The sequence below is a fragment of the Capricornis sumatraensis genome, chromosome 21 (genome assembly GCF_032405125.1).
Source record: "Capricornis sumatraensis isolate serow.1 chromosome 21, serow.2, whole genome shotgun sequence".
In the NCBI taxonomy this organism is placed as follows: Eukaryota; Metazoa; Chordata; class Mammalia; order Artiodactyla; family Bovidae; genus Capricornis; species Capricornis sumatraensis.
Window position 1 is genome coordinate 61,826,294 of NC_091089.1, and position 26,950 is coordinate 61,853,243.

Below are 26,950 nucleotides of genomic sequence, written 5' to 3' on the forward strand. Positions count from 1 at the left end.
AAAGGTGAGAAAGACACAATAGCAGTTACTTCAAGAAACTGATAACGTAGTCAATGAAGCAGAATGTATACAAGCAAATAATTACATTGCAAGATAATCAACAGTCTAAGGTGAAATCCCAGAATACTGAAAAAACATTCTGTATCAATAATAAGGAAACAGAAAACGATTTCATCTTATGCTGTTGAGAAAGAATAAGTGAGTCCTGTAAGAATAAGTAGGACTTTTCAAATAATAAAGGTAATTTGGGGAAGACATGCAAAATTGAGTTTACAGCAAAACAAATACATTTAATAATTAATTAACTCAAGTGACTGAAGTCCTCTCATCTTGTATATAGAGTTCACACTGTAGACTAAGTGAATGACAGTTAATAGATAAATAGAACTCCATCCTCATTCCTACTGCAGACTAGAAAGATGAGAGATAAATGTATTTTCCTCTGCTCTTTTCTGGTTAATTATGGCTATCTCGGACAGTTTTAAAGCTTTCTAATGTGTAAACAAGAATCAAACTAATATCTCATTTTCAAATAGTGTTCAGTTATGCAAATCTCTGTCTTTCATCTTTGCTTTTTATTAGCACAGTGGTATCCAGTGATTATAATGGCAGAGGATTTTTAAAAACTATTCAAATGTCATTTATATAAGGAGAAAAATTTTTGTATCAAGCATCTTCTACAAAAAGATGCATAGATAAATAATTCAGGGGATATTTATGAGTTTATTCATTTGTTTTATCCATAGGAGAAATAATGCACAAATAAATATTCATGAGCCAATTTGTGTTACTGGTTTATTTTGTGATACCCAGAGGTTATTTTTTTCCTCTTTGTATTCAGTAATGATCATTTGAGATTCAAATGCAAACACTAGGTGTAGTTGTCATACCTGTCCATCATTAAAAAATGAATAATACATCTTCATGAGGAAAAAAAATAACTTATTGCCTCCTTCTCAATAAGACAACACCATTTGAAACCCTGCTGTGTATTTCAGAACAATTTTGTATCTACACTGAAGTTTACAAACACAGCACTTTATAACTTTTTGGTCTCAGGATCCCTTTACATATAGTCTTAAAAATTAGTGAAAACCTCAAAGACTTTGCTTTATGTGGGTTATATCTAATAATCTGGTTCTACTAGAAATATTCCAAATTAAATTAGTAAATTTAAAATATTTATCAGTTTATTTAAACGCAAAAATTGAAATCTATTACATATATTCCACTTCACTAGTGGCTCAGATGGTAAAGAATCTGCGTGCAATGCATTATATATTAACAGAAATAACATGGTTTTTTATAAAAAATAATTCTATTTCCCAAAACCAATCTACAACTCATCGTAACAACTATTTGTAGCAAACTGGATACTATTAACACTTGGCTGTTTCCGGCTTTTGTGACCGGGATAACCTGAGATTTGCCTTTGTTTCCTAAAGCTGCTGTCAGTCATTTAGCGCAGATGTCACAAATCTGGCTCAGGCCAGGTTACACTAAACTCTCTGAAATTCAACTTGGAATTATTTGCTGCTATTAGTCCGTATTCTAAAATCATGCTTCAAAATGTAGGCTTTGAGAAAATATAGGAACTTCTGAGAAAAGAAACATAAAGTGCATGTGTTAACAAATAGAAAGTAGCAACATGAAATAGCCATTCACTTCCCCCGGTGAGGGGCTGACCTGGCGGCTCAGATGGTAACGAGTCTGCCTGCAGTGCAGGACACCCGGCCTTAATCCCTGGGTTGGGAAGGCACGCTGAAGAAGGGGGTAAGTCAGGAATTTGCAAAGCCAAGCATCAGTATTACTTTACATATTCATATTTTATGCTGAAGTGAAAACACACACCAACTGAATGCAATATAAAATACTGATAACATGATAGGCTGGATTTTAAAAAATCACTAGGTGGAAAGAAATGGGAAATGGTGTGCTATGTTGTTTTAATAAAATGAAGAGATTAAAGTTGGAAGATCTGCGTTTTAGTCTGGGGTTGAATCTCTGTTCTGAAAGTTGTTAGTTATACTTTGTAGGGGGCAAACTCCCTAAGTTTTCTGGAAAATAGTTTCTATACTGTTGGTATTTTGTTAGAATTATATATCTGAATAATGGGAATGGCATTTGTTTTGCTTTGCTACAAAAAACAAAGCAAAACAAAAAAAGCTCTTTTTCTGCTTTACAAAGCAAGCTGATAAAAGAAAGATGTCCTGTAGTCTAGACACAAAAAGTACAAAGAAAAATATTGGTTCAAGTATATTGAATGATTATAATCTTTTCTCCTTACAGTGTGTAAACAGTAGGTTTGCAAGTGCAAATAGGAAAACTAAAGTGAAATGTAAGATGAAAGAATCACATAATTGTAAAGACCAGATTGTTCCATAAAGCAAGAGCTGTTCTCTCTGTCCTTTGTATATTCAGAACATTGTGCTTCATGGTATTGTTAAAATCGTTTCTCAAAGACAAAAACAAATTCTCCCAGAAGAAATCAGTGACTAATGAAAACAAATGAAGTCAAACCTTACAAAGTAAACACACATCAATATGTCTCCTGGGTGTTATTTGTATCTTTCTATTCCACAGTCTTAATTATTTACTCTGTCTTCAAATGTATCTTTCTATTTGAACCCAGATAATCAGACATTATATGGAAAGAAAGGCTAATAAATATTTCCAGTGAAAGCAGTGACAATTCTTCTTTGGACTTTGTAGTATGACTAAGCATCATATAGATATGAAAATAATTAAATGATTTTCTGAAGACAGAAAAAAATACTCTTAAATATTGAGTGCAAGTGTAGTTGAAGAGATAAATTTCAAATTTTACTTCCTTATAGTTAATTTAAATATAAAAACTCATACTCAATTTAGTTAGTGGAAAGTTTTAAGTATCTTTGAAACAATTTATATATGTTCATTTATTTTTTAATTGAAAATTGCATGAAATCTAAATACAGACTAAGTATTTCAAATGAAATCTAACATCTTCATTGAGAAGCAGTTCATGCTTGAAATGATAAAACTTAAATATATTATTAAAGTTAATTCACCTGTTTTTAAAATTTTTGAATACGCTATTTTTCTGAGCATTTTTTTCTTTTACTTTTAAGCGCCATATAAAATGAATAGCGCAGATCAAGGGAATGGCGGTGCCATAGGGAGACAAGAACTCAGGTCTTTGGATGAACTCATGGAGCAGAACTCTGAACACCTTCCATCCAGTTTAGATTTCTTTGTAAAAGAGAAAATAAAATTATTGGTTTAAATCACTCTTATTTTTGTTTTTGTTAAGGCAGCCATACACTATTTTAACGAATAAACTACTTCATAGATTTGTTGAGAGGACTGAATGAATGAATGCCTCTGAAGGGCTTCGACTAGAGCCTGCCATATACTAAAGCCCGGAGCTTCCCAGGTGGCTCAGTGGTAAAGAATCTGCCTACCAACGCAGGGGACGAAAGAAACGTGTGTTTGGTCCCTGGGTTGGGACGATCCCCTGGAGTAGGAAAAGGCAACCCTCTCGAGCATTCTTGCCTGGAAAATTCCATGGACGGGGAACCTGGTGGGATACTGTCCATGGGGTCCCAAAGAATCGGACACAACTAAGGCCGCATGCAGAGTATACTAAAAGTTGGAAGCGTATAAGATTTACCATTCTTAATATATTTCCAAACTGAAAGAAATTTTCTCCCTCCATAAGCCTATAGCCCATTTTATATATTTGTATTACATAGTGCCTTCATCACTCAATTTCATGCCTTTAATTGGGATTCATTTTGAAGAATTTGTCAGAGAGCCTACGCTCCTGCTTCTAGCATCTCCACTAGTCTCACAGACGATTAAAAAAAAAACAAACTCTTGCTCTAAGTTTTACCAAGAGACTGACTATTTTCAACCACAATCCCTTCACAATTGTTTCTACAACCATAAGGAAACCACGATCACGTCATTCCATGGCCCAGATCCTGTGTGGTTTTGTCCGCTAAATGCCAAACACATTTATGGGTCTTTCCCACTTCCCCTGTTGATAACTTCTCCCCGCTGGTTTCCTGGGATGTCACATACACTTATTTTTCCTTATTTCCTCAATTAGCACCTCAAGATACTGTGCATTTAAAAAATTTTCTTGGATGCGATTTTCCTGTCTCATCACCTCGTTCAATGTCATTCAGTTCAGATTTCAGCTCACACACACCCTCTTCAGAGAGCTGCAGATGGCCTTTCAGACTGTTAGTCATCTGTTAATTCTCTCAGAGCAACTTGGTGGCACATTCATGGAGCGCCCCGTCCCAGGTCACTACTATAATTCATTATAATTTTATTAGAAGTGTGGCATTTTTCATGTCATTAAAATATGGAGAGTTTTGTCCTGTCTGTTACTCTCTTTTCTGCTAAATTGTAACTTCCTTGAGGGTCGATTTGATTGTACTTTTTGTACCTCCCCTCCAACACCAAGATAGAACTTCTAATAAATGCCTTAAACTGCCAAAGGAGCTGTACAAAAATTGAAAAAACGTTGCTCTGATAATTCAGAGGGAAATAAAGATCACTTCAGCTCAGTGGTGGAAATATGCAAATATTTATGGAGTTGCTAAGCTATGACAAGAGGAAGGATTAAGAGAGTGGACTCTACAATGAGAATGATCGAGTTCGAATCCTGGGTTCGCCACTTACTAGCCGCGTGATTTCTGGAAAATAGCTTGACTTCTCTGTGCTTTAGGTACTTCATCTGTAAAATGAGGGAAGTAAATAGCGTTTTATAAGGTTGCAGGGAGAATTAAACAGGTTAATGTGAATCTCTCTTACAAGAGTGCTTGGCACATAAGTACTCAGTAAACGTGTGATCCATGGGCTTCTAATTAGGAGAAAGAAGGAGAGAAGTCATTTAAAATATATGAAGTTGCTCTATACAAAGTGCAAGGAAGTAAGAAGAGGTGAAGTTAATAGAAGAGAGTGAGGGAACTATTTTTGAGATGCAAAAGGTTTCTGTAGGTGAGTGGTAGGAGGTAAGGCAAGAAAAGTGTCAACTTAAGGAGTTTATAGTAGATATCATCATTAGAAGTTTTAGGTCCAGGCAATGGCATTATCAGAATCATTTTTGATTGTTTTTTTCTGTCTGTCAAGACTGTCAGGAAAAAGAATTCATAGTTTGTTATAAACACTTCAAAAGCATCATCTCTTTTTATATTGAAAGCTCATGAGTAGGTATTACTATGGTGCCCACTTTATTGATGGGAGGGCTGAAGTAAAGAAAGATGTGAAACAGAACACAACAGTAATAATACCTAAATCACTGAAGTTCTATGAGGAGTCAATATATGAAATATATTTAGCACTGTATTAAATACAGTAAGTATCCAATAGGAAAAAAGCTATAGGTTTAACCTCGAGTGACTGTTTTTTAAGAGTATTATCCCCATTTCCTCTGGAAGTCCTATCTAATATAGTGTAATATAATACAAGAAATCTTGGACATGCTTTGTAGATAAAAATTATTGTTTTCATTTCAATTTATATATGTTTTACAAATGCATAAAATTAGAATCAAGTGAGAAAAACAGCAACATTAATTTCCCCTTGGGCTGGGGCGGGTCAGCTGTGTGTTTAGATAAAGGTCTCATTGTGAGGACGTGAAGGGGAAGAAATAGAGCGACAGAGAGGACTCTGTGCGGGAGACCCGGTTGCTCAGAACCGGGACTGTCCGAGTCCTTCAGAGCACAGAGTGCCCGCGGTCAGTGTGTGGGGAAGGAGCGGGCGAGGAGGAGGAGGAAGCTGGGGACTTCGTGGGATGAACTGTGCACGGGAGGGGGTTCTCACGGTGCGAGCAGGGCAGGGTCAGAGCCGGGTTTATGAGCAGAAATGAGCGGGGGGTCCAGGAGTCAAGAGCAGAGCCGACCTTCGAATGAAGATAATGAGATCATCTTCCCTAGTGGATGTAGAGACACGAGCGGTGAAGAACCGCCTGCCAGTGCCGGAGACCCGGTTCGATCCCTGGGCCGGAAGATCCCCTGGAGGAGGAAATGGCAACCCACTCCATCTTCTTGCCTGGGAGTCCCACGGACAGAGGAGCCGGGTGGGCTCCATCCATGGGGTCGCACAGAGCTGGACGCGACGGAAGCGGCTTAGCACGGCCGGGTGGATGTGGCGGTGAAGGTTTGCTGACCATCGAAGGAAACGGAAGAGCGGCTACGGACTCGGGACTCCGGGGAGCTTCTGTTTTCCATTTTCCCGCTTCTATGTCACTTTCCAGTCATCAGTCAGTTCTCCTGGAAGCAATGAAAACAGCAAGAAACACACAGAGAAAATGGTTTTCAAATCATCCAATGTGTTTTTTGTTTATTTGTTAGAGGCTCTAGTGAACTCCTTGATGAGGAAAAGATTGTAATAATGCGTCCAGATTAGGTTGGAATTTGTCAATGGCTTTTGACAGCCCTCATTCCCCCCCCTCCCCCATTATTATCAGAGTGAATTAGACATCACTGAATCTTTTTATCCTGGAGAAGGAAATGGCAACCCACTCCGGTACTCTTGCCTGGAGAATCCCGTGGAGGGAGGAGCCTGGTAGGCTACAGTCCACAGGGTCGCGGAGAGTCGGACATGAAACGCAGAGAAGAGAAGCTAACATATTTCCAGGCCCCTTTGTTTTGTGAGCCACCCATCTTTTCATGTTCTTTCATTAGCACGCTCAAAAGATGCTTAATTTTAAAAAATAGCAATGTTGACCAGCACGTTATTTAATAGTTGTAAATTCCAAGGGACTAGTCGACAAACTCTTGAGAAAAGGTTCACCTGGAAATGGGGCTCAGAAATGACGATCATTATGTATTTTTGGATTATTTTAGAATTTTCAATCCAAAAGTAGAAAATAATTCCTGTGTTACAAACATTTGAATTATACTATTAATATGCCCATGCATTATTTTTGTTTGTACCCTAGAATATTAATATACCTAACATATTTGTCGATCTATAGATAAAAGTTGTAATTGTTAAAGGGAAATTGAAATTCGTTTTTTTCCCAGTAAATCATACTTGTAAAAGGCAAGTGATGTTTAAACACGATACATACAGTTATAACTTCCCTGGTAACTCAAATAGTAAAGAAATCACCTGCAAAGCAGACCCAGGTTTGATCCCTTGGTTGAGAAGATTTCCTGGAGAAGAAAATGGCAACCCACTCCAGTATTCTTGCCTGGAGCATCCCATGAACAGAGGAGCCTGGCGAGCTACAGTCCATGGGGTTGCAAAGAGTTGGACATGACTGAGCAGCTAGCGCTTACATACAATTCTCTCTCAGTAAATTCTCTAAACAAACAGGAGCATTGTATTGCAGCCTGTTTTACAAGTAATGGAATTGCTCCAAATTTCTATGCCATCAAAAAAAAAAAGAAAAAAAGGACCTTGAAAGGGTCCCTTATAAATTATAGCAGTTACTCATCTTTAATAGTCAAGTTCTTTTCATTACATCAAAGTGAGCTCTGGGTGCAGGAATTCTCTTAAAGTAGATATTATTTTTTCATGGACCTCGAGGAGTGTGGGTATAGCCTGGCAAGTAAGTTGAAATTTTGTGAGAAAAAGTGAAAATTAAAAGTTCAGACTCTCAAGTCTTGTTTATTTTCTATGATTATTAGTTATTAACATATTTTGACAGAACATATTAGCAATCTTCGTCTTATGCATTTAAAGCAAGCATTTTGTTATTAAATATTAATTTAATTTCAGGTTGTAGAGCCAATGCATAGTTGAACTGTTAATGGAGTATAATTCTTATTCTGCTATATCAAATCTTTTAGTTGCTACATAACTTTTTAATAAATGTTCTGTAATACTCTTTCATGTATAGAATTTTTCTATTTCACTTTTCTTGTGATTTTTGTTTCCTCTATTTATAAGAAGTGATGCATTTAAAGCTTTAGTACTTTAAAATTTATTTATTATCAATTATTACTCACTGTCTATAGCACTGAAACTTGGAAAAAGCAATTTTCCTCTAGAAAAAAAATTGTACAAAACATTAATTTATGTCTACTGGATCACCATGTAATATGAAAATCTGTTTTTAAGTACACTGAATTCTCTGCAAAATTATCTCACATTTCTGTAATTTATGTTGTCTTTTCTTATGTGCAATTTTCTCATGTATTAGGATTTTACTTACAGAGAAAGCTATACTGAAACACTTTTGTCTATTATGCATAAACATTTAAAATGCTTGTGTTTTACAAACTGATAAATGTATCAATGCTTAAAAGTTAAACCAAATTAATCTTGCTGCAGTCTTAACAAATGCAATCTGGATTATATAGGGGAATAGCTTATTTTATTTCAAGAAAAATCCAGTAGAACTTGAAACAATACTGCTAAGCTTACGAAATAGAAGCTACAAAATTCAGCCATACATTATTTTCTGACTTGCTGTTGTTTTTTAGTCGCTGACTTGTGTCTGACTCTTTTGTGACCCCGTGGACTGTAGCCCACCAGGCTCCTCTGTCCATGGGATTTCCCAGGCAAAAATACTGGAGTGGGTTCCCATTTCCTTCCCCAGGGCATTTTCTGATTACTTCGTGTTTTTTCTATAAAGCTATTGGCAAACAATCGATTTTATAAATTACAGTTTGTACTTTCTGTATTCTCCTACGTTGTTCAGGACGTGAAATGATATTAACAATGAAATAGCTGGCTTGATGGGATATTTGGTTTAACAATTTTATTGAAGAAGACTGTAAGACTTATTATTTTCAAATATTAATTTTTAAAGAGGATAATGTATTGATCTTTGGATTTAAACACTTATCTATAAATTCTAGTCCAACCATATATAAAGCTATTTTGGTTAATAATAGTATCCATATCATAAGCCTGTATTATGAGGATTGAATAGAATGTCACAGGTGAAGTACTTAGAACAGTGCCTGGGCCATAAAAAGTGCTCAACAAGAGTTTGTTTATTACTATTATTTAACTTCTTTAAATCTGTTTATCGACATACTGGGGAAATGTACCTATATTGGATGGTTACTGTGAGGATCAAATTGTGTGCACAGCACTTAGGACTCTTAATATGTAGTAGATATGGTTATATGTACTTAAATGTCAATACACATGCAAGGACCTTACCCCGTAGCAGGCATTGTTATTTATAGTTAAAGATAACAGGTCTTCCCTAGTGGTTCAGACAGTCAAGAATCAAGTTGCCATGTAGGAAACCAGGGTTCAGTCCCTGGGTTGGGAAGATCCCCCGGAGAAGGCAATGGCAATCCACTCCAGGATTCTTGCCTGGAGAATTCCTAGTGGACTCCAGTCCATGGGGTCACAGAGTCAGACATGACCGAGTGACTAACACTTTCACTTTACTTTCATGAATGGTCTTTATTATTAGATTATCAATCCTCTATGCTAAGCTGACATGAAGCTAGCGTGTAACAGTTGTATCATTGTTCTCTGTGTGGTGATAAAAGACCCTTGCATAATTTCAGTAGAGCTCATGCTTCTCTCCAGTTTATCCCGCTCCACCAGAGATCACATGTAAATAAAAATTTCAAATGTTATGAGTTTTTTTCGAAGCATCCATTTGATTACAGATTTGATTACAGTAATACATCTTATTAGCATGTTTTAATAATTATAAATATTTTCTTTCTCAACTTAGATAAAAAACAGATGAGAAAAAAATCCATTCATGCTTGTCAATCAACTGACAAAGATGTGATAAAAGAAGCTCCTGCTGAGAATCTAATGACTAATTTATCAAATGCTTATGCTTCAGGTATGGATGCTGTTAACCAATGTTGTTTCATTTTTTTAATAAAAAATTAAAAAATTTTATAAAATTCTATGTTATATACATATTATTGAAGTAATTTTGATTTTCTTAAGATCTATAGACTAACTTTTATAAGTATACTTTAGCTGACTTTTAAAAGCACAACTTACCAGCTCATTTTTGATGACAGTCAAATAAGGACCACCTGGTAGAGCTTAAAGGGCCAGTTACTTTCATGGCGTTTATTTAAATTGGCTTGCTTTTTAGTGAAAATTGTTATTCAGTGGGACTTCAAATGAAGATTATTTGTAGGATTTGGACAGATGTTGCCTTATTTACTATTTGGCATGGCCTCCAGATGTCTTTGATTTTCTCTGATTAAAATTCTGAGAGTGAGTTTCTTCGACTCTAGATACTGGCCTTGTTGTTTACCCCTTTTTTCTCTAGACTTGCTGCCATCCAAGGAGGGCGAAGATTTAACTAAATGTTTCCTGCTGCGAGTGGTGAATATTCTTCTGCACTACACTGAGAAAACTTTTGATGTTAAGAGCAAAATATTGGACTTTCATCATCCTCATCAACTTCTTGAAGGTTTGGATGGGTTTGACTTAGAACTGTCTGACCATCCTGAGTCTCTGGAGCAGTTGCTTGTTGATTGCACAGACACCTTAAAATATGGTGTAAAAACAGGTAATTTTCAAGTTTGTTTGCCCGAACTGGAGACTGAATGAGTAGCCTTAAGTTTGAAAAATACCCTCATTTCATTCATTTTTATTTAAAATATTTGTCTAGTTTATTTTAAATTGGTATTTTCACATATGAATTGTTTATTAATTAACAGAGAAAGTAAACCAAATGATTTTGGTTTGGAGGGATATATCCTAATGGCAAATAACATACAGTTTTTATTTACCTTTTTCATTTTTTTGCTTTATTTGATCATATTCATTACTGGATGCTTGATTTATTATCTCTGCACTTCAATAAAATATAGAATGCTAAAATTAGATATATATGTAATTTATATATACAGCCTATATTTTGGAAAGTGTTTTCTGATTAAAATAACATTATTGTAACTGAACGTAATCTCTTAAAACAATGGTATTTCCAGGAGCAAGTGATATCTGAACAAAACTGTAGAGGCAAAACAGATTCACAAAGAGCTATCACACATGTTACCTTTAAGATAGAGTGTAAAGCCAGTGTACAGAACAATCCATTGTGGGGCTAAGGAGGAGAAGCTTAATTTAACCTGAGTTGAATATGGAGTGTTCAATTTGACAAGCAATGTTATCCTTCATAGAAAAATTTGAAAAATCATTATAAGAGGAACCTGGTATTTTTATAGTTGAAATTATTTATCTTTTTTTGCTGCCTGTATTTTTACAGAATTCTTTTCCATTTTGGTTTCTTACAGGATGTCGACTATCCCGTGCCCTACACTAGGACCTTGCTCTTTATCCATCCTACATGTGACAGTTTCCATCTGCTGACCCCAAACTCCCAAACCAGTTTGCCCTCCACCCCTCTCCTCCTTGGCAATCACAAGTCTGTTGTCTGTGTTTGTGCTTCTGGTTCTGTTTTGTAGATAAGCTTATTTGTGTCGTATTTTGGATTCCACGTATCTGTTGCTCAGCCGCTAAGTTGTGTCTGACTGCGACCCCATGGGCTGCAGCACGCCAGGCTCCTCTGTCCTCTATCGTCTTCTGGAGTTTGCTCAAGTCCATGTTCACTGAGTTAGTGATGCTGTCTAACTATCTCAGCCTCTCCCCCTTCTCCTTCTGTCCTCATGTTTGCCAGCATCACAGTCTTTTCCAACGTGTTGGCTCTTTGCCATCAGGTAGCCAAAATAATGGGCTCAGCTTCAGCATCAGTTCTTCCAGTGAATAATCAGGGTTGATTTCCTTTCAGATTGGCTGGTTTGATCTTGCAGTCCAAGGGACTCTCCGGAGTCTTCTCCAGCACCACAGTTGGAAGCATCAGTTCTTTGGTGCTCAGTCTTCTTTATGGTCCAGCTCTCACATGGTGTTTCTTGCTTAGTATATGATAATCTCTAGGGACCTGATATTTCATCCAAAAAACGTATAAGCAGCTTTGGAAGGAAAATTATTTCATCTTCCAGGTGATCTTTCCCCCGTTCACTGAGGTAGCTTCCCACACCCCACCTTCGGTCTTTCTACTTCAGCTGGGTTCCTCACTCTGGTATTTGAGCCCCTTCTCATTTTGGTGCCTTCTGATAGCTGCTCCTCCTCCTTCACTGTTTGGAAATAGACTTAAGACCTTCTCTGAAAGATCACTTCCTCCAAAAGCCTTCTCTGGAGACTGCCTCTCCTACTCCTGACCCCTTAGAAATGGTCTTATAACATGCTGATCCTTTGCTTCATAATTTTTGCTTTTTACTGTACTTAAATACATTTTTGTCATTATTTGATTATGTCTCCTTCTTTCAATAGCAAGTGAGACCCCCATGTAGCAGCTATGTCCACCCTGTATGACCGCTGGGCCCTAAAACCCAGAACACTCCCAGCATAGGATAATCGCTCAGGAACGTTCACTGAATGAAATCGTGTACTTGATCCATAACACCTGTTCACTGACAAACTGCTATAAAATTTAACCACATTTCAGCCCTGTGTTTACACTTTGACCCATGTGCAATTTTGTCTTTTTTTCCCAGGACATCCTCGCTATTTTAACCAGCTCTCCAGCGGGCTAGATGTGATTGGACTTGCAGGGGAATGGTTGACAGCCACTGCAAATACCAACATGTGAGTGTCCTTCTGGATCTAAGGAACGTGAGACTGTGAGACACGTGAGCAAGAGTGAAGCTGTCAGTTGTTGAAGTTCCGTGTTGCTGGACAGGATGTTTGCTCTATCAGTAACAAATAGGTGATACCAGAAAGATATGCAAAGAAAATGGTTCCTGTTCCCAGGTGGACATTTTAACTGGTCCTCTGGACTGTCTCTCTTCTCTAGAAACTCTTAGGATCCGAATTTCCTGATAAATAGTAAAGTTCAGTTGATTAGCCTGAGTCATTAGTGTGCAGACTGGGAGTCCAGCTCCAGGACTGAAATCACTGCAATACTACCCAAAACAGCCCAGAGCATACAGTCCGAAAATGACGCACACCAGTGTATGAAAAGTTGCCTGAATATTAATTGGAACTTCAATCTGCTCAAAGGTGAAGAAAGTAAACTATTAAAGTGAAATCGAACTCCAATGTGACTCCTTAAAAATTTTGACCTTTGTCACAACAAAACTTTCAGTTATATGAAAATGAGATACACCGCTTGTACTGTTTTGAAGTAAAATTAATTTCAGGGCAATATATTTCAAGTTTAAAGGAATAGGGAAATGATTGGACATGAAATTGGAAGGAATAGTCTGTCTCAGATGTTAATATAATTTAACTACAATCAAAAGAGATAGCTGGTAGAAATTTAAACTTTAAAACCAGGAACTAAACATTTATGAGAACTGACTGCTTTACTGTGTAGGAAAGCTGTGGTTTATTTTCACTGTTTAGTTGTCATTGGGATCTTAATGGTGCACACGGTTTTATAAATGTGAAATGCATAGAAAAATAAGCTGCACAGTTTATTTCTAGTTTTAATTTTCATTGCTTGATTGTAGCTCTCTATTTGAACACACATAGAGTAACACTTTTGGGAGCTTCTCTGATAGCTCAGTTGGTAAAGAATCTACCTGCAATGCAGGAGACCCTTAAAGAACCTATATCATTTGTGATATATAAAATGTGATGCATTTTATATAAATTATTACATAAAATCATTTTACAAATCTTACTCAATTATTTGGAATCCTATTGCTATGAAGCAATCATTCTCTGTACGAAGGAAATATAGATTTTTGGTTTGAATAGAGAAATAGTAGAGAAACACAAAGAGAAAGCATTTAAGAGATGGTTCTATATGTTTGAATTGTTCTTACTTGAATCAACGGATGTGTGCATGCATGCTAAGTGGCTTCAGTCATATCCGACTCTTTGGATTATAGTTCAGCAGGTTCCTCAGTCCGTGGGACTGTCCAGGCAAGAATACGGGTGTGGGCTGCCACTTCCTCCCTCAGGGGGATCTTCCTGACCCGAGATCGAACCTGTGTCCCTCGCACGCTCTGCGTTGGCAGGTGGATTCTTTACCTCTGGAGCCGCCTGGGAATCCCAACCATAATGTGAGATAATAGAAAAGCATGTGAGATGGAATTGATTAGAGAAACAAATTTAAGTCCTAATGCCACCCTTTAATGGGGCTCTGGTCAGCAAAACAAGACTGGGAGCTGACTGTGGCTCAGATCACGAGGTCCTTATGGCCAAATCCAGATTGAAATTGCAGAAAGAAGGGAAAACCGCTAGACCATTCAGGTATGACCTAAATAAAATCCCTTACAATTATACAGTGGAAGTGACACGGAGGTTTGTGACATTGTACCGGAGGCAGGGATCAAGACCATCCCCATGCAAAAGAAATGCAAAAAAGCAAAATGGCTGTCTGGGGAGGTCTTACAAATAGCTGAGAAAACAAGAGAAGCTAAAGGCAAAGGAGAAAAGGAAAGATACACCCATTTGAACGGAGAATTCCAAAGAATAGCTGGGAGAGATAAGAAAGCCTTCCTCAGTGATCAGTGCAAAGAAATAGAGGAAAACAATAGAATGAGAAAGTCTAGAGATCTCTTCAAGAAAATTAGAGATACCAAGGGAACATTTCATGCAAAGACGGGCTCAATAAAGGACAAAAATGGTACGGACCTCACAGAAGCAGAAGATATTAAGAAGAGGTGGCAAGAATACATAGCAAAACAACACTAAAAAGATCTTCATGACCCAGATAATCACGATGATGTGATCACTAACCTAGAGCCAGACATCCTGGAATGTGAAGTCAAGCGGGCCTTAGAAAGCATCATTACGAACAAAGCTAGTGGAGGTGATGGAATTCCAGTTGAGCTGTTTAAATCCCGAAAGATGATGCTATGGAAGTGCTGCCCTCAATATGCCAGCAAATTTGGAAAACTCAACAGTGGCCACGGGAGTGGAAAAGGTCAGTGTTCATTCCAATCCCAAAGAAAGGCAATGCCAAAGAATGCTCAGACTACTGCACAATTGCACTCATCTCACACGCTAGTAAAGTAATGCTAACAATTCTCCAAGCCAGGCTTCAGCAATACGTGAACTGTGAACTTGCAGATGTTCAAGCTAGTTTTAGAAAAGGCAGAGGAACCAGAGATCAAATTGCCAACATCCACTGGATCATCAAAAAAGCAAGAGAGTTCCAGAAAAAAATCTACTTCTGCTTTTTGACTATAACAAAGCCTTTGACTGTTTGGACCACAATAAGCTGTGGAAAATTCTGAAAGAGACGGGAATACCAGACCACCTGACCTGCCTCTTGAGAAATCTGTATGCAAGTTAGGAAGCAACAGTTAGAACTGGACATGGAACAACAGACTGGTTCCAAATTGGGAAAGGAACATGTCAAGGCTGTATATTGTCACCCTGCTTATTTAACTTCTATGCAGAGTACATCATGAAAAATGCTGGGCTGGAAGAAGCACAAGCTGGAATCAAGATTGCCGGGAGAAATATCAATTACATCAGATATGCAGATGACACCACCCTTATGGCAGAAAGTGAAGAAGAACTCAAGAGCCTCTTGATGAAAGTGAAAGAGGAGAGTGAAAAAGTTGGCCTAAAGCTCAATATTCAGAAAACGAAGATCATGGCATCTGGTCCCATCACTTCATGGGAAATAGATGGAGAAACAGTGTAAACAGTGTCAGACTTTAGTTTTTGGGCTCCAAAATCACTGCAGATGGTGATTTCAGCCATGAAATTAAAAGACGCTTACTCCTTGGAAGGAAAGTTATGACTGACCTAGACAGCACATTAAAAAGCAGAGACATTACTTTGCTCACAAAGGTCCGTGTAGTCAAGGTTATGATTTTTCCAGTTGTCATGTATGGATATGAGATTTGGACTAAAGAAAGCTGAGCACCGAAGAATTGATGCTTTTGAAGTGTAGTATTAGAGAAGCCTCTTGCGAGTCCCTTGGACTGCAAGGAGATCCAACCAATCCATCCTAAAGGAAATCAGTCCTGAATATTCACTGGAAGGACTGATGTTGAAGCTGAAACTCCAATACTTTGGCCACCTGATGTGAAGAACCGACTCATTTGAAAAGACTGTTTCCTGATGCTGGGAAAGATTGAAGGTGGGAGAAGAAGGGGACGACAGAGGATGAGATGGTTGGATGGCATCTCCGACTCAATGGACGTGAGTTTGAATAAACTCTAGGAGTTGGCAATGGACAGAGAGGCCTGGTGTGCTGCAGTCCACGGGGTCACAAAGAGTCATACATGACTGAGCGACTGAACTGACTGGCTGACTGTTGTCTGAAAAGAATAATGTCTACTCCACGGAAGTGAAATAGGATCAAAAGGTAATGTGTCTAAGAAGCTGAAATCGACACAGCACTGGCAAAAATGAGCCTCATTGAAAGGGAAGTCTGTAAGGCTTGCTTTGTAAACTTTGTTCCTCTTAGAACTAGCAGCTTAATTCTAATAGGCAGTGGGTTTTCTCAGTCTGGGTTTTTGTACAGAGCCCTGCGCCAGAGCTTATGTATTATCACTGGATTAGCGCATGCCATCCAGAGGAGCAGGCTTGATGGGGAATGAAGGGAGTCAGGACAAGGCAGAGGGTAACACGAGGGCCCTTTTAGACCTGGTTACCCCTTAGAATAAGCAGAAGCGAGTGCACGGTCTCTGGGAACGTACACCCCCCTGTAGAGAACTGCTTTGACCATCAGGCCCTCTGTAGGGAGCAAGGGAACAAATTTGTTCTCCACCAGGTCTCTTACGACCAAAGGACTACACAATAGGATGGTAACGTGCCCCACCCATCATCACCGGGCATTCTTGGGACCCCCAGCTGACTCCATGGCTCGTCATAAGGGCGAAAGGAAGTCCCAGGGCTGAAGGGTAGGGACTGCAAGCGTGTGATTCTCTATCGTGTTATAGGTGAACGTGATCATGGTGGCTGGGCCTGAATCGTGTCCGAAGACCTGAGAGAGAGCAAGCTGAGCACCTCTGAAATGGCACATACCTGGTGCCTGGTACAGGGATCCACATGGAACTACACATAAAGGAATCCTTAAAATTGTTTTGAGGACAAATAAAAAGGATTTCTTGAGAATAACTGGGCCCACTCTTTGATTTGGGAGTCCTTAGTACATCCATTGGAGAAGGTGATGGCACCCCACTCCAGTACTCTTGCCTGGAAGATCCCATGGGTGGAGGAGCCTGGTGGGCAGCAGTCCATGGGGTCCTGAAGAGTCAGACACGACTGAGCAACTTCACTTTCACTCTTCACTTTCATGCATTGGAGAAGGAAATGGCAACCCACTCCAGTGTTCTTGGCTGGAGAATCCCAGGGACGGCAAAGCCTGGTGGGCTGCTGTCTGTGGGGTTGCCCAGAGTCAGACACAACTGAAATGACTTAGCAGCAGCAGCAGTATATCCATTATTATTTACTGCATTTTGGTATTTATAAAGAAAAGCGTCAAGCCTTCTGTTTTAATCTCAACTTCTTTCTGTAGAGCTAATTTCGCAGGGTGACTCAGAGGAGAGTCCCCCACAACAGTCTTCTTTTTTATTTATTTATTTATTTTTATTTTGCTTTACAATACTGTATTGGTTTTGCCATACATCAACATACATCACGGGTGTACATGAGTTCCCAATTCTGAACCCCCGTCTCACCTCCCTCGCTATACCATCTCTCTGGGTCATCCCAGTGCACCAGCCCCAAGCATCCTGTATCCTGCATCAAACCTAGACCGGCAATTCGTTTCTTACATGATATTATACATGTTTCAATGCCATTCTCCCAAATCATCCCATCCTCTCCCTCTCCCAGAGTCCAAAAGTCTGTTCTATACATCTGTATAGAACAGTCTTCTTTGAATTCTTTTCGATGAAATGTTCTTGCCTGTACCATCTACTTGCTGTCACTGGAAACAACAGTTTTTAGCCTTTTTTTTTTTTTTTTGATGTGTTTGCTTATAATACAATCTTTAGCTCAATAACATTTATAAACCAATTTTTAGAAAAAGCTCTTTCATATTCTGCAAATCATTATCTGTAGCTGTAAATATGTTGACCCTCAGGAAATGTGTATATATTTTATTGATAACTGGGCATTTTCTGTCCCTAACAGTGTTGTGTGTGTGCTGAGGTGAGGGGGCTACTTTCAATTTCCTTTTGGTGGCAAATGAAATTCCCAGGTATTGCACAAAACAATAGGAACCATGACACTTTGTAGAACTAACATACTCTTGATCAGGGGCAAGAGCATATAAAATTTAACCATTTCTTGCACAGTCTGTTGTAGAATACAAAAATCTGTATAATCTTACCTAGCACATGACTTTATTTATCCTCTTCCATTTAATATAATTCACAGTGGAATTTCTCTCTATATGTTATAGGTTTACCTATGAAATAGCTCCAGTATTTACTGTCATGGAAACAGTTCTTCTTAAGAAAATGTGTGAAATTATTGGCTGGAGAGAAGCAGAAGCAGATGGAATATTTTCACCTGGTAAGAAAAAGGTTTATAAGTGAAAAGAAATAATAGGAGAAAGTAAAAATGTATTTAAATTAATATGATTGAGTCATTGAACTAATTTGAATGTTTATAAGCCATATTGTTGGTTATAATCATAAACAAAGTTTTTTGAAATCTAAAAGTTGTGGATTTTGTTGTTTGTGATTTCTTTTAATACTTTCAAGGAAGACTATTTTAAAAATGACATCAGTGATTTGCACCATTTTACTTTCAGAAAACTCTCAAATCAGCTCAATCAACATTTCAGATTTTTGAAATTAGATTAACAGTCACAATTTCTCTTCCATAGGTGGGAGTATATCAAACCTCTATGGTATATTAGTAGCTCGTTATAAGCAATATCCAGAGATAAAAGCAAGAGGCATGGCAGTCCTTCCATGCATTGTATTGTTTGTTTCCGAACAAGTAAGTATCAAGTCTAGATTTTTCTAAGCTTTAAGAATCTTCTAAGATATACTGATAGAGTAATTTAGACATTGAGAATATTAGCTTCATTTTTATGTTAAAAATTCTCTGTAATCCCTGTTTGGATTTATATATCGGTATTGGAAAGGAGAAAAACAGCTTTCCAGTCAATACAGACTATACAGATTAACAATACAAATAATCCAGGAAAAATTTTATTTCAACATAGGAGAAACTAACAGGAAAAAAATATGATTGTAAATATAAAACATTCTGCCATCTTTACCAAAAAAAAAATCAAGGCATAAAACTTTCAAATATTTAATGCTTCTTTTTAACATTGCATGAAGAGAAGAAGAAAGTGATTAATGTTCTGCTTTTCCAGTTAGGCCGGAAGGAGTTGGTTGAAGAGAAAGCTTTGTTTTTACACGCCCTCAGCCAAATGTTTATGAAATTGACAATAGATCCACTGAGGTCCCCTTTAGCTTTCATGTTCCGACTCTGTGTATAGTATCAAAACTTCTTTAAAAAAATCAATTAATCCCTCTGATAAATCTGATCACTTTTTCTTTTCCACCCTGGTAACATTCATAATTGTAAAGTGTAATTGAAGTCCCAGCTTGAGAATTGTACCTAAAAGTACTTGGAAACACTGGATTTTCTAAAAATGTCCTTATGTCTGCAATGTCCTTCCTTTACTAAACTAAATTAGCATTATATAAATACATATTACCAAATTGGGACCATTGCTGCATTGTTTTGGTTCAGTGGCTAAGTCTTGTCTGACTCTTTTTCCACCCCATGGACAGTAGCATGCCAGGCTCCTCTGTCCATGGGATTTCTCAGGCAAGAGTACTGGAGTGGGTTGCCACTTCCTTCTCCAGGGTATCTTCCTGACCCAGGGATTGAATCCGAGTCTCCTGCATTGCAGGCGGATTCTTTACCACTGAGCCCCCAGGCAAATTCCATTGTTGCATACTTAATGTAATTTACTATAAAACAATATAATCAAAGATACTTGTTTATAAATGTCATTTTTATCATTTGACATATACTTTTTCAATATTATGGGCAAATAAGCTGAAATCCCATAATGTCATTTTTAAAAAAATCATTTCCTATTTAATCTATGTATTGATACTCTCCATTAAAATGAAAACATCGTAAGGGTTTTAAATTTCTCTTTTCTCTCATATATGTGGTCTTTTCCAGACAACTAAAAATAACCCAGGAAAAGTTTATCTTTGAGCTGTCAGCTCCATCTTACTGATTCTGTTTATATTATGCAAATTATGCTGAGATAGTAGTCACCCAGAAGGCAAGAAATCAAAGTTGATATCAAAGTCAGAATTTAAAACTACAAGCAGAGGAAAAATTGATTCCTTTCTTTAGGCCTCTCCTAAAAAAAATTTGGAAATTCAAGATTTAAAGCTGTCCATAACATGCAAGGATTTACCTGGAGAATATTGTCAGTAAATTTATAAATGACACGATTCATGTGGATACAGAAAACTAGAATAAGAATAATCAAATCCCTGCGGTCAAAGTGCTGTGCTGAGTGACAGTGCCTCCTAGAAAGAGGTGCCTCCTAGAAAGAGGTGCCTCCTAGAAAGAGGTGCCTCCTAGAAAGAGGTGCCTCCTAGAAAGAGGTGCCTCCTAGAAAGAGGTGCTACAGCCTTCCTCATCTCAGCTAACGTCATGGTAAGGGTCTGGAAGTGTGCCTGGAGAACTACACTTCTGTATGTGTGTGTGTGTGTGTATATGTGCACAGATCCATTCAGACGTATGCATATATGCCCTAATTTGAGTGATGCACTAGTGTAAGTGATGATTTAAGGCAGGAAAATTAATGCCTTTCCTGTTTTCATTCTTGCCCAAGGGTCATTATTCCATAAAAAAAGCTGCAGCAACTCTTGGTATTGGAACAGATAATGTAATTGAAGTAAAGTGTGATGAAAGGTATGTTTCTTAACACATTCTCAAGATTTTTATTACCATTATCCTTCATATAAAGATTAAGACCCCATTTTTCTATTATCCAATTTTTAGCAAGAATACTTTTCCCAGATTAGTTTCAATAATTTTAACTGGGAGTAATTGTGAAAGAAGTACCAAAGTTATCCTATACAGTATCCTGTACTGAATACAGTCCTGTGCAAGTGAGAGTGTCGCATACCTTTTCTTTAAGTATATTGAAGTAGCAATATAATGATGTTTGATGAAAAAGTCAGTTGCATCAGAAATTTACAGTGTGAAAATATATTTCCATTTCTCTTGAATCTTACTTTTCATGAATAAGCTATATTATAAATACATATATTCTGGAAGATCATTTTGATGCATATTAAATATATGTATGCATATCAAATTCTGTGTTACAATCTGCAACTTATTTTTTAAATTTTTTTGGCTTTAGAATATATCTTAGAAACCTTAGCCTGTGAATTTATACAAGACTTTCCTTATTCTTTTTTAATTACTTTGAAGTTTTCCATTTTGTAAATATAATTTCACATATCTTATTTAAAAGGTTTTCACCTAGATTTAAGTATTTAAAGACAATGATTAAATGAGTGTGTGTGTGTGTGTGTGTGTGTGTGTGTGTGCTCAGTCATGTGTGACTCTGTGACCCCATGGACTGTAGCCTGCCAGGCTCCTCTGTTCATGGAATTTTCCAGGCAAAAATACTAGAGTGGGTTGCCATTTCCTCTCGAAGAGATCTTCCTGACCCAGGGAACAAATCTGAGTCTTTTGGGTCTCCTGTATTGGCAGGTGGATTCTTTACCACTCACAGCACCTGGGAAGCACTGATTTAATGAATATAATTATAGAAGTATACTTGACTGTCTGTATTTGAATATTTCTCACATGAATCCCTAGAAGTTGAATTACAGGTTCAAAGACTGTCTGCACTTAAAATGTCATATAGATTTTCATTTGCCCTTCAAATATTTTTGAGTTAACTGACGATTATCTACTGGGAGAAACTTGAATATTGTCGATACTTCTGTACTTGAAAATTCTGATAGATGAAGATGACCTTCAGTTGTTTAGAACTATTTCTGTCCAGTATACTGACCAACCAGCTGTGTGTTACCGCAACACGTCTGTTCATTTCTGTTTGCCAATTTCTTATTGGTAGTTTATTATTTATTGGCTTGTAAAAATATTTATATATTGAGATATTTTGAAATGTAAAATATATGACTGTAAAATATTTTGCAAACATGCTTTATAAGTTTGTCATTCTATACTTCAAGTTGTTTGGTTTTCTTTATATACACCCTGTACATTTGCTGAGAATCTCTTTCCCAGATATTTTGTATCTGTTTTTACTACTACGAATAGGATATTTTCTACGTTTATTCAGAACAATTAGTTAAAAAAAAATAGGAACCTAATTTACTATTGTAACCCTCCCATTGCTCAGCATTCTTATAGTTTTCAAAAGTTTTTCAATAAGCAATGTTAGGTATTCCAGGTATACAACCATATGTACTTAAATTAGAGATTTTTCTTATTTTCGTTTCTATCTATCATCTATTATCATCATGATTACTTCCCTAGATAACAGGTATTTCTTCATAAAAAAAGATACTGTAATATTGATGGTGGTAGGCATCCTTACTTGATTCTGGACTTTAAGAGAAATGCTTCCAGTGAAGACAGTGTTTCAGTCTGATAACGGGATGGAGCAGGAAAATACTGGCTTTTGGTTTTTTGTCCCAGAAATTTGCTGTGAAGAAAAATGTGAGACCACCTGAATTTTTGCCACATTCCCCCCACCAATTTGTATCTTTGATTTTTCTGTCTTAATGCCAAGAAGTCTTTATGAAAGTGAAGGTCGCTCAGTCATGTCTGACTCTTTGCGATCCCATGGACTATACAGGCCAGAATACTGGAGTGGGTACTGTTCCCTTCTCCTGGGAATCTTCCTAATCCAGGGATTGAACTCAGGTCTCTCACATTGCAAGCGGATTCTTTACCAGCTGAGCCACCAGGGAAACCCAAGAATACTGGAGTGGGTAGCCTATCCCTTCTCCAGGGGATCTTCCCGGCCCAGGATTCGAACCACCAGGGTCTCCCGCATTGCAGGTGGATTCTTTACCAACTGAGCGAGCTATCAGGGAAGCCCCAAGAAGTCTTTATAATTAAAGGTTAATCAATAGAGAAAGGAAGAAAGAAAAGAGGGAAGAAAGAAAACCATTATGTATCTTAGGAAAATCAGAATCTTCTGATATGTAAATAGTGCAGATTTTAAGGTGATTGAATAGTAAACTCAGCTTCCTTTAATTTGAATAACATGATATTTTATCTTGGTTTAGGGAACTGCTTATTGCTTGTTTTCCACATCTATAAATACCTTTGGGAGTCACTAAGAACTAATTTTTTAATCTTGAATATTATTAATTCTTCTAACTGGTAAAATCAATATGTTTATTCACTCATAAGAAAACAATGTGTATTTGACTTTTTAAGGGGAAAGATGATTCCAGCTGAGTTAGAGAAAAATATATTACAAGCGAAAAGAAAGGTAAGTTCTGAAGTTCCATATTTAACTTGCAAATGCATCTGTATTTTCTTTACTGACTTTCATTAGTGGCAAGCAACTGATAAGAATTTCACTTCTAAAGCTGAAGTGAAATAATTAAATGACATTGCAATATTTCCCTGACCATTTTGTTTCTATTAAATATCAAAAGAAAAGTTATCACCAAAAGTAAATAAAGTAGTTTATTTACTACTAAAGGAGTTTAGTCATCTTTATTGTTGTGGTATGATTTTCTGAAAATAAATTCAGAGAGAAATAACAATAAATGAGATTCAGAGGCAATGATATTTGTTCATCTTATGGTTAAGCTGCTTTTTCCGTTACTGTAGGTGCCTCTAAATGTTTGAAGTTATTAGTTATCTAATGTCCTTACTCAGGGGCTTCCCTGGTGGCTCAGCAGTAAAGAATCCTCCTGTCAGTGCAGGAGACGTGGGTTGCACCCCTGAGTTGAGAAGATTGGCTGGAGCAGGAAACGGCACCCCACTCCAGGGTTCCCGTCTGGGAAATCCCATGGAAAGAGGAGTCTAGTGGGCTATCGTCCGTGGGGCTGCAAAAGATTCGAATGTGAGTTAGCAACTGAGCAGCAACAACGGACTTCACGAGACTGTAAGAATGATGCCGCCTTTGCCATCCCAGGGCCAGACTCCTTTCTGTGTGGTGGCCACAGCTGGCAGCACCGTGTTCGGGGCCTTTGACCCGCTCCATGACATCGCAGATATTTGTGAGATACACAGACTCTGGATGCACGTGGATGTAAGTCATGTCCTAGAGTTTGGCTCATAATTTCCCTTTTGTAAGAATGTTACCTGTGAACAGCCCTCATAATTTCTTAATTGACATTACAAGCAAGACCAAAATTTCTCTGTAACTCTAATTTTTATAATGAATAAATATCAAGGAAAAATAGTCTCAGTTGCATAAATTACCTTAAAATGGACAATGCACTCCCATAGAAAGAGCTACATATGTATCAACATTTTTTTTAAGTCTAAATGCCTATCAATATTCAACCAACAGTTTAGAAGATCAATTGGAAGAAACAGTTAAACCTGATTTTAAATCAAAGAGACTTAGCCCCTTACTCTAATCTATATTTCTTAATTAATAGCTGTTATGGAAGTAAAAACTTTTGATGTTATTGGTACAATGACTGTGCAAAGATGTCTTTGGCTTTGATTAGAGTTGGACAAATGTAAAGTTATATAATATGGTAGATACTTTAATTTTTCTGTAGTATTGCCAAATCTGATGCCAAGTTTAAAACAATTCTGTCTCTGGAAATCATACAGAAGGTGTCTCTTTGCATCAATTGTCAATAGAAACCTAAAACTTTACTATGTCATGAATAGATAATGAGAATCCATAGGAGGAAAATTCTAAATGCATGGCCCTTTTAAATGAGATAATTATAGCCCAGTTTATAGTTATCTAGCATAGCAATCAAATCTTCATCAACTTTTGAAATAAATATAACATAGGAAAGAGCAGTCAGTGCTATGTAAAAAGAAATAATTAACGTAAAAACACAAATCCTTTGTGTCTATTGTAGGCAGCTTGGGGAGGTGGATTGCTGTTGTCCAGAAAGCATTCCTATAAACTCAGTGGCATCGAAAGGTGAGAACTGGGCCGCTGCTCGTGCAAGCGGAAGGGTTCTGTCTTGTCTCCTCAGCCTGTGAGCACTGCTGTTTTATCGCCTAGGGCCGACTCCGTGACCTGGAACCCCCACAAACTCATGGGTGTGCCCCTTCAGTGCTCTGCTCTCCTGACCCGGGAAAAAGTAAGTGACCCCTGTTTTCGAGTAGTGATGTAATGGAGACCCTGGTCATGACTAGGTTCTTTGTGCATGTTCAAAACCAAAATCATTATGGCCTCATTGAATTCATGTAGTGCAGGACCATTTGCCCTCTAGAGGAAAGCTGCTCCTTAATTATCAACCACTGGTCTTCCCTAGTGGGTCAAATGGTAAAGAATCTGCCTGCAATGTGGGAGACCCGGGTTCGATCCCTGGGTCAGGAAGATCCCCTGGAGAAGGAAATGGCAACCCACTCCAGTACTCCTTCCTGGAGAATCCCATGGACAGAGTCCATGGAGTCGCAAAGAGGCGGACATGACTGAGCAACTAACACTGGCGGCAGGTAACTAAAGGGTCACAGAATCCAATGACCATAGGGCCGGAGGTAGTAAGTCAACGTGTGAAAGCGATCTGGGATAAGACAATAGACAGTGATGAGAAACAGAATAGATGACAGAAAATGTGGTCGTTTGTGACCTCCCTTCTAAACACACCATGAACGAACGTAAGGCCTCTTTGGAGTCAGATTTGGCCTGCTGACCAATTTGTTACCTCGGAGAGTAAGGCCAAAACAAGACTTGTTTTAAGTAGGGATAACTATCAGTAATGGTGATGTACATTTAGCATAAAAAGCAAAAAATTACGGGTTGTATGAAATTACTTTTTGCTTAGGCTTCCCTGGTGGCTCAGAGGTTAAAGCGTCTGCCTGTAATGTGGGAGACGTGGGTTCGATTCCTGGGTTGGGAAGATCCCCTGGAAAAGGAAATGGCAACCCACTCCAGTATTCTTGCCTGGAGAATCCTAGGGACAGAGGAGCCTGGTGGGCTACAGTCCATGGGGTCGCAAAGAGTCGGACACGACTGAGCAACTTCACTTTTTCACCTGTGTATTTTATCTTTGCCAATAGTAAATGGAATGCTACACAAGGAGATAAGCCCGTGATCTCCTGCAAGAAGAGATACAATTACAAAGTTCAATTTGAATGTTCCCTGTCTCTACTTAGTTCTCAGAGGTGCAGACACACTTTACGCAGCTGTCATTTATAGCTTTGTTTTCTTCCTCTCTTACTCACAAGCAATCCAGTGGTTTGAACGTAAAAATAAAGTGCTTGTCTTCCTATGATAAACCTCCTGAGCTGGTACTCCCCACTTTCTGTTGAGTGAGGTATGAGATCACACACCTCTTCTTCTCTAGCTCTAAGACCATCTTCGTCCTCTCCTACCCTGAGGCATTCTCAGCAGTCCAGGCTGGGACCAGGAGCTCTGCTGCAGCTCCTGCTCAGCTGGCTGCATGGCAACAAGCCCTCCACTTGGCTCTCAGGTCTATAGTCCACTTGCCGATTTCTGGTACTTTTATATTTAGGGCTCAAAAACAAATTTTCTGCAGTCTTTCTTCATTTCTTCACTCATAGTGAGTATGTGGAAGTAGCCCTGCCCTTCACTGCTCAGCTTCCTACAACCCAGACTGTAAACTGAACTAGGCTAGAGTTTTTCCTTGCCACAAATCCACAGTCCCAGCACAGAGTATGACAGATTTTAGGTGCTTAATTTTTACCTCAGAGGCTTCCCAGGTGGCACAACAGTCTAAAGCATCCAGCGGCCAATGCAGGAGAGGCCAGAGATGTGGGTTCAGCCCCTGGCTTAGGAGGATCCCTGGGAAAAGAAATGACAACCCACTGCAGTATTCTTGCCTGGGAAATCTCATCGGCACAGGAGCCTGGTGGGCTACAGTCCATGGGTTTGCAAAGAGTCAGACTCAACTGAGCATACACACAATCTTTATCTAAGAACTAT

The 26,950-nt window shown here is 38.1% G+C and overlaps 1 protein-coding gene across 1 annotated transcript in view; it reads left to right on the forward strand.

The window, feature by feature from the left end:
* LOC138097496 (glutamate decarboxylase 1-like) overlaps positions 1–26,950 on the forward strand; it is a 70,152-nt gene that overhangs the window by 33,906 nt on the left and 9,296 nt on the right. The window contains exons 2-10 of the mRNA XM_068993674.1: positions 10,176–10,453; positions 12,444–12,534; positions 18,269–18,381; positions 18,698–18,813; positions 20,693–20,772; positions 23,293–23,347; positions 24,002–24,118; positions 24,915–24,979; positions 25,064–25,142. Of these exons, the coding sequence (XP_068849775.1) occupies positions 10,176–10,453; positions 12,444–12,534; positions 18,269–18,381; positions 18,698–18,813; positions 20,693–20,772; positions 23,293–23,347; positions 24,002–24,118; positions 24,915–24,979; positions 25,064–25,142 (994 nt within the window). The remainder of the gene's footprint in view (positions 1–10,175; positions 10,454–12,443; positions 12,535–18,268; positions 18,382–18,697; positions 18,814–20,692; positions 20,773–23,292; positions 23,348–24,001; positions 24,119–24,914; positions 24,980–25,063; positions 25,143–26,950) is intronic.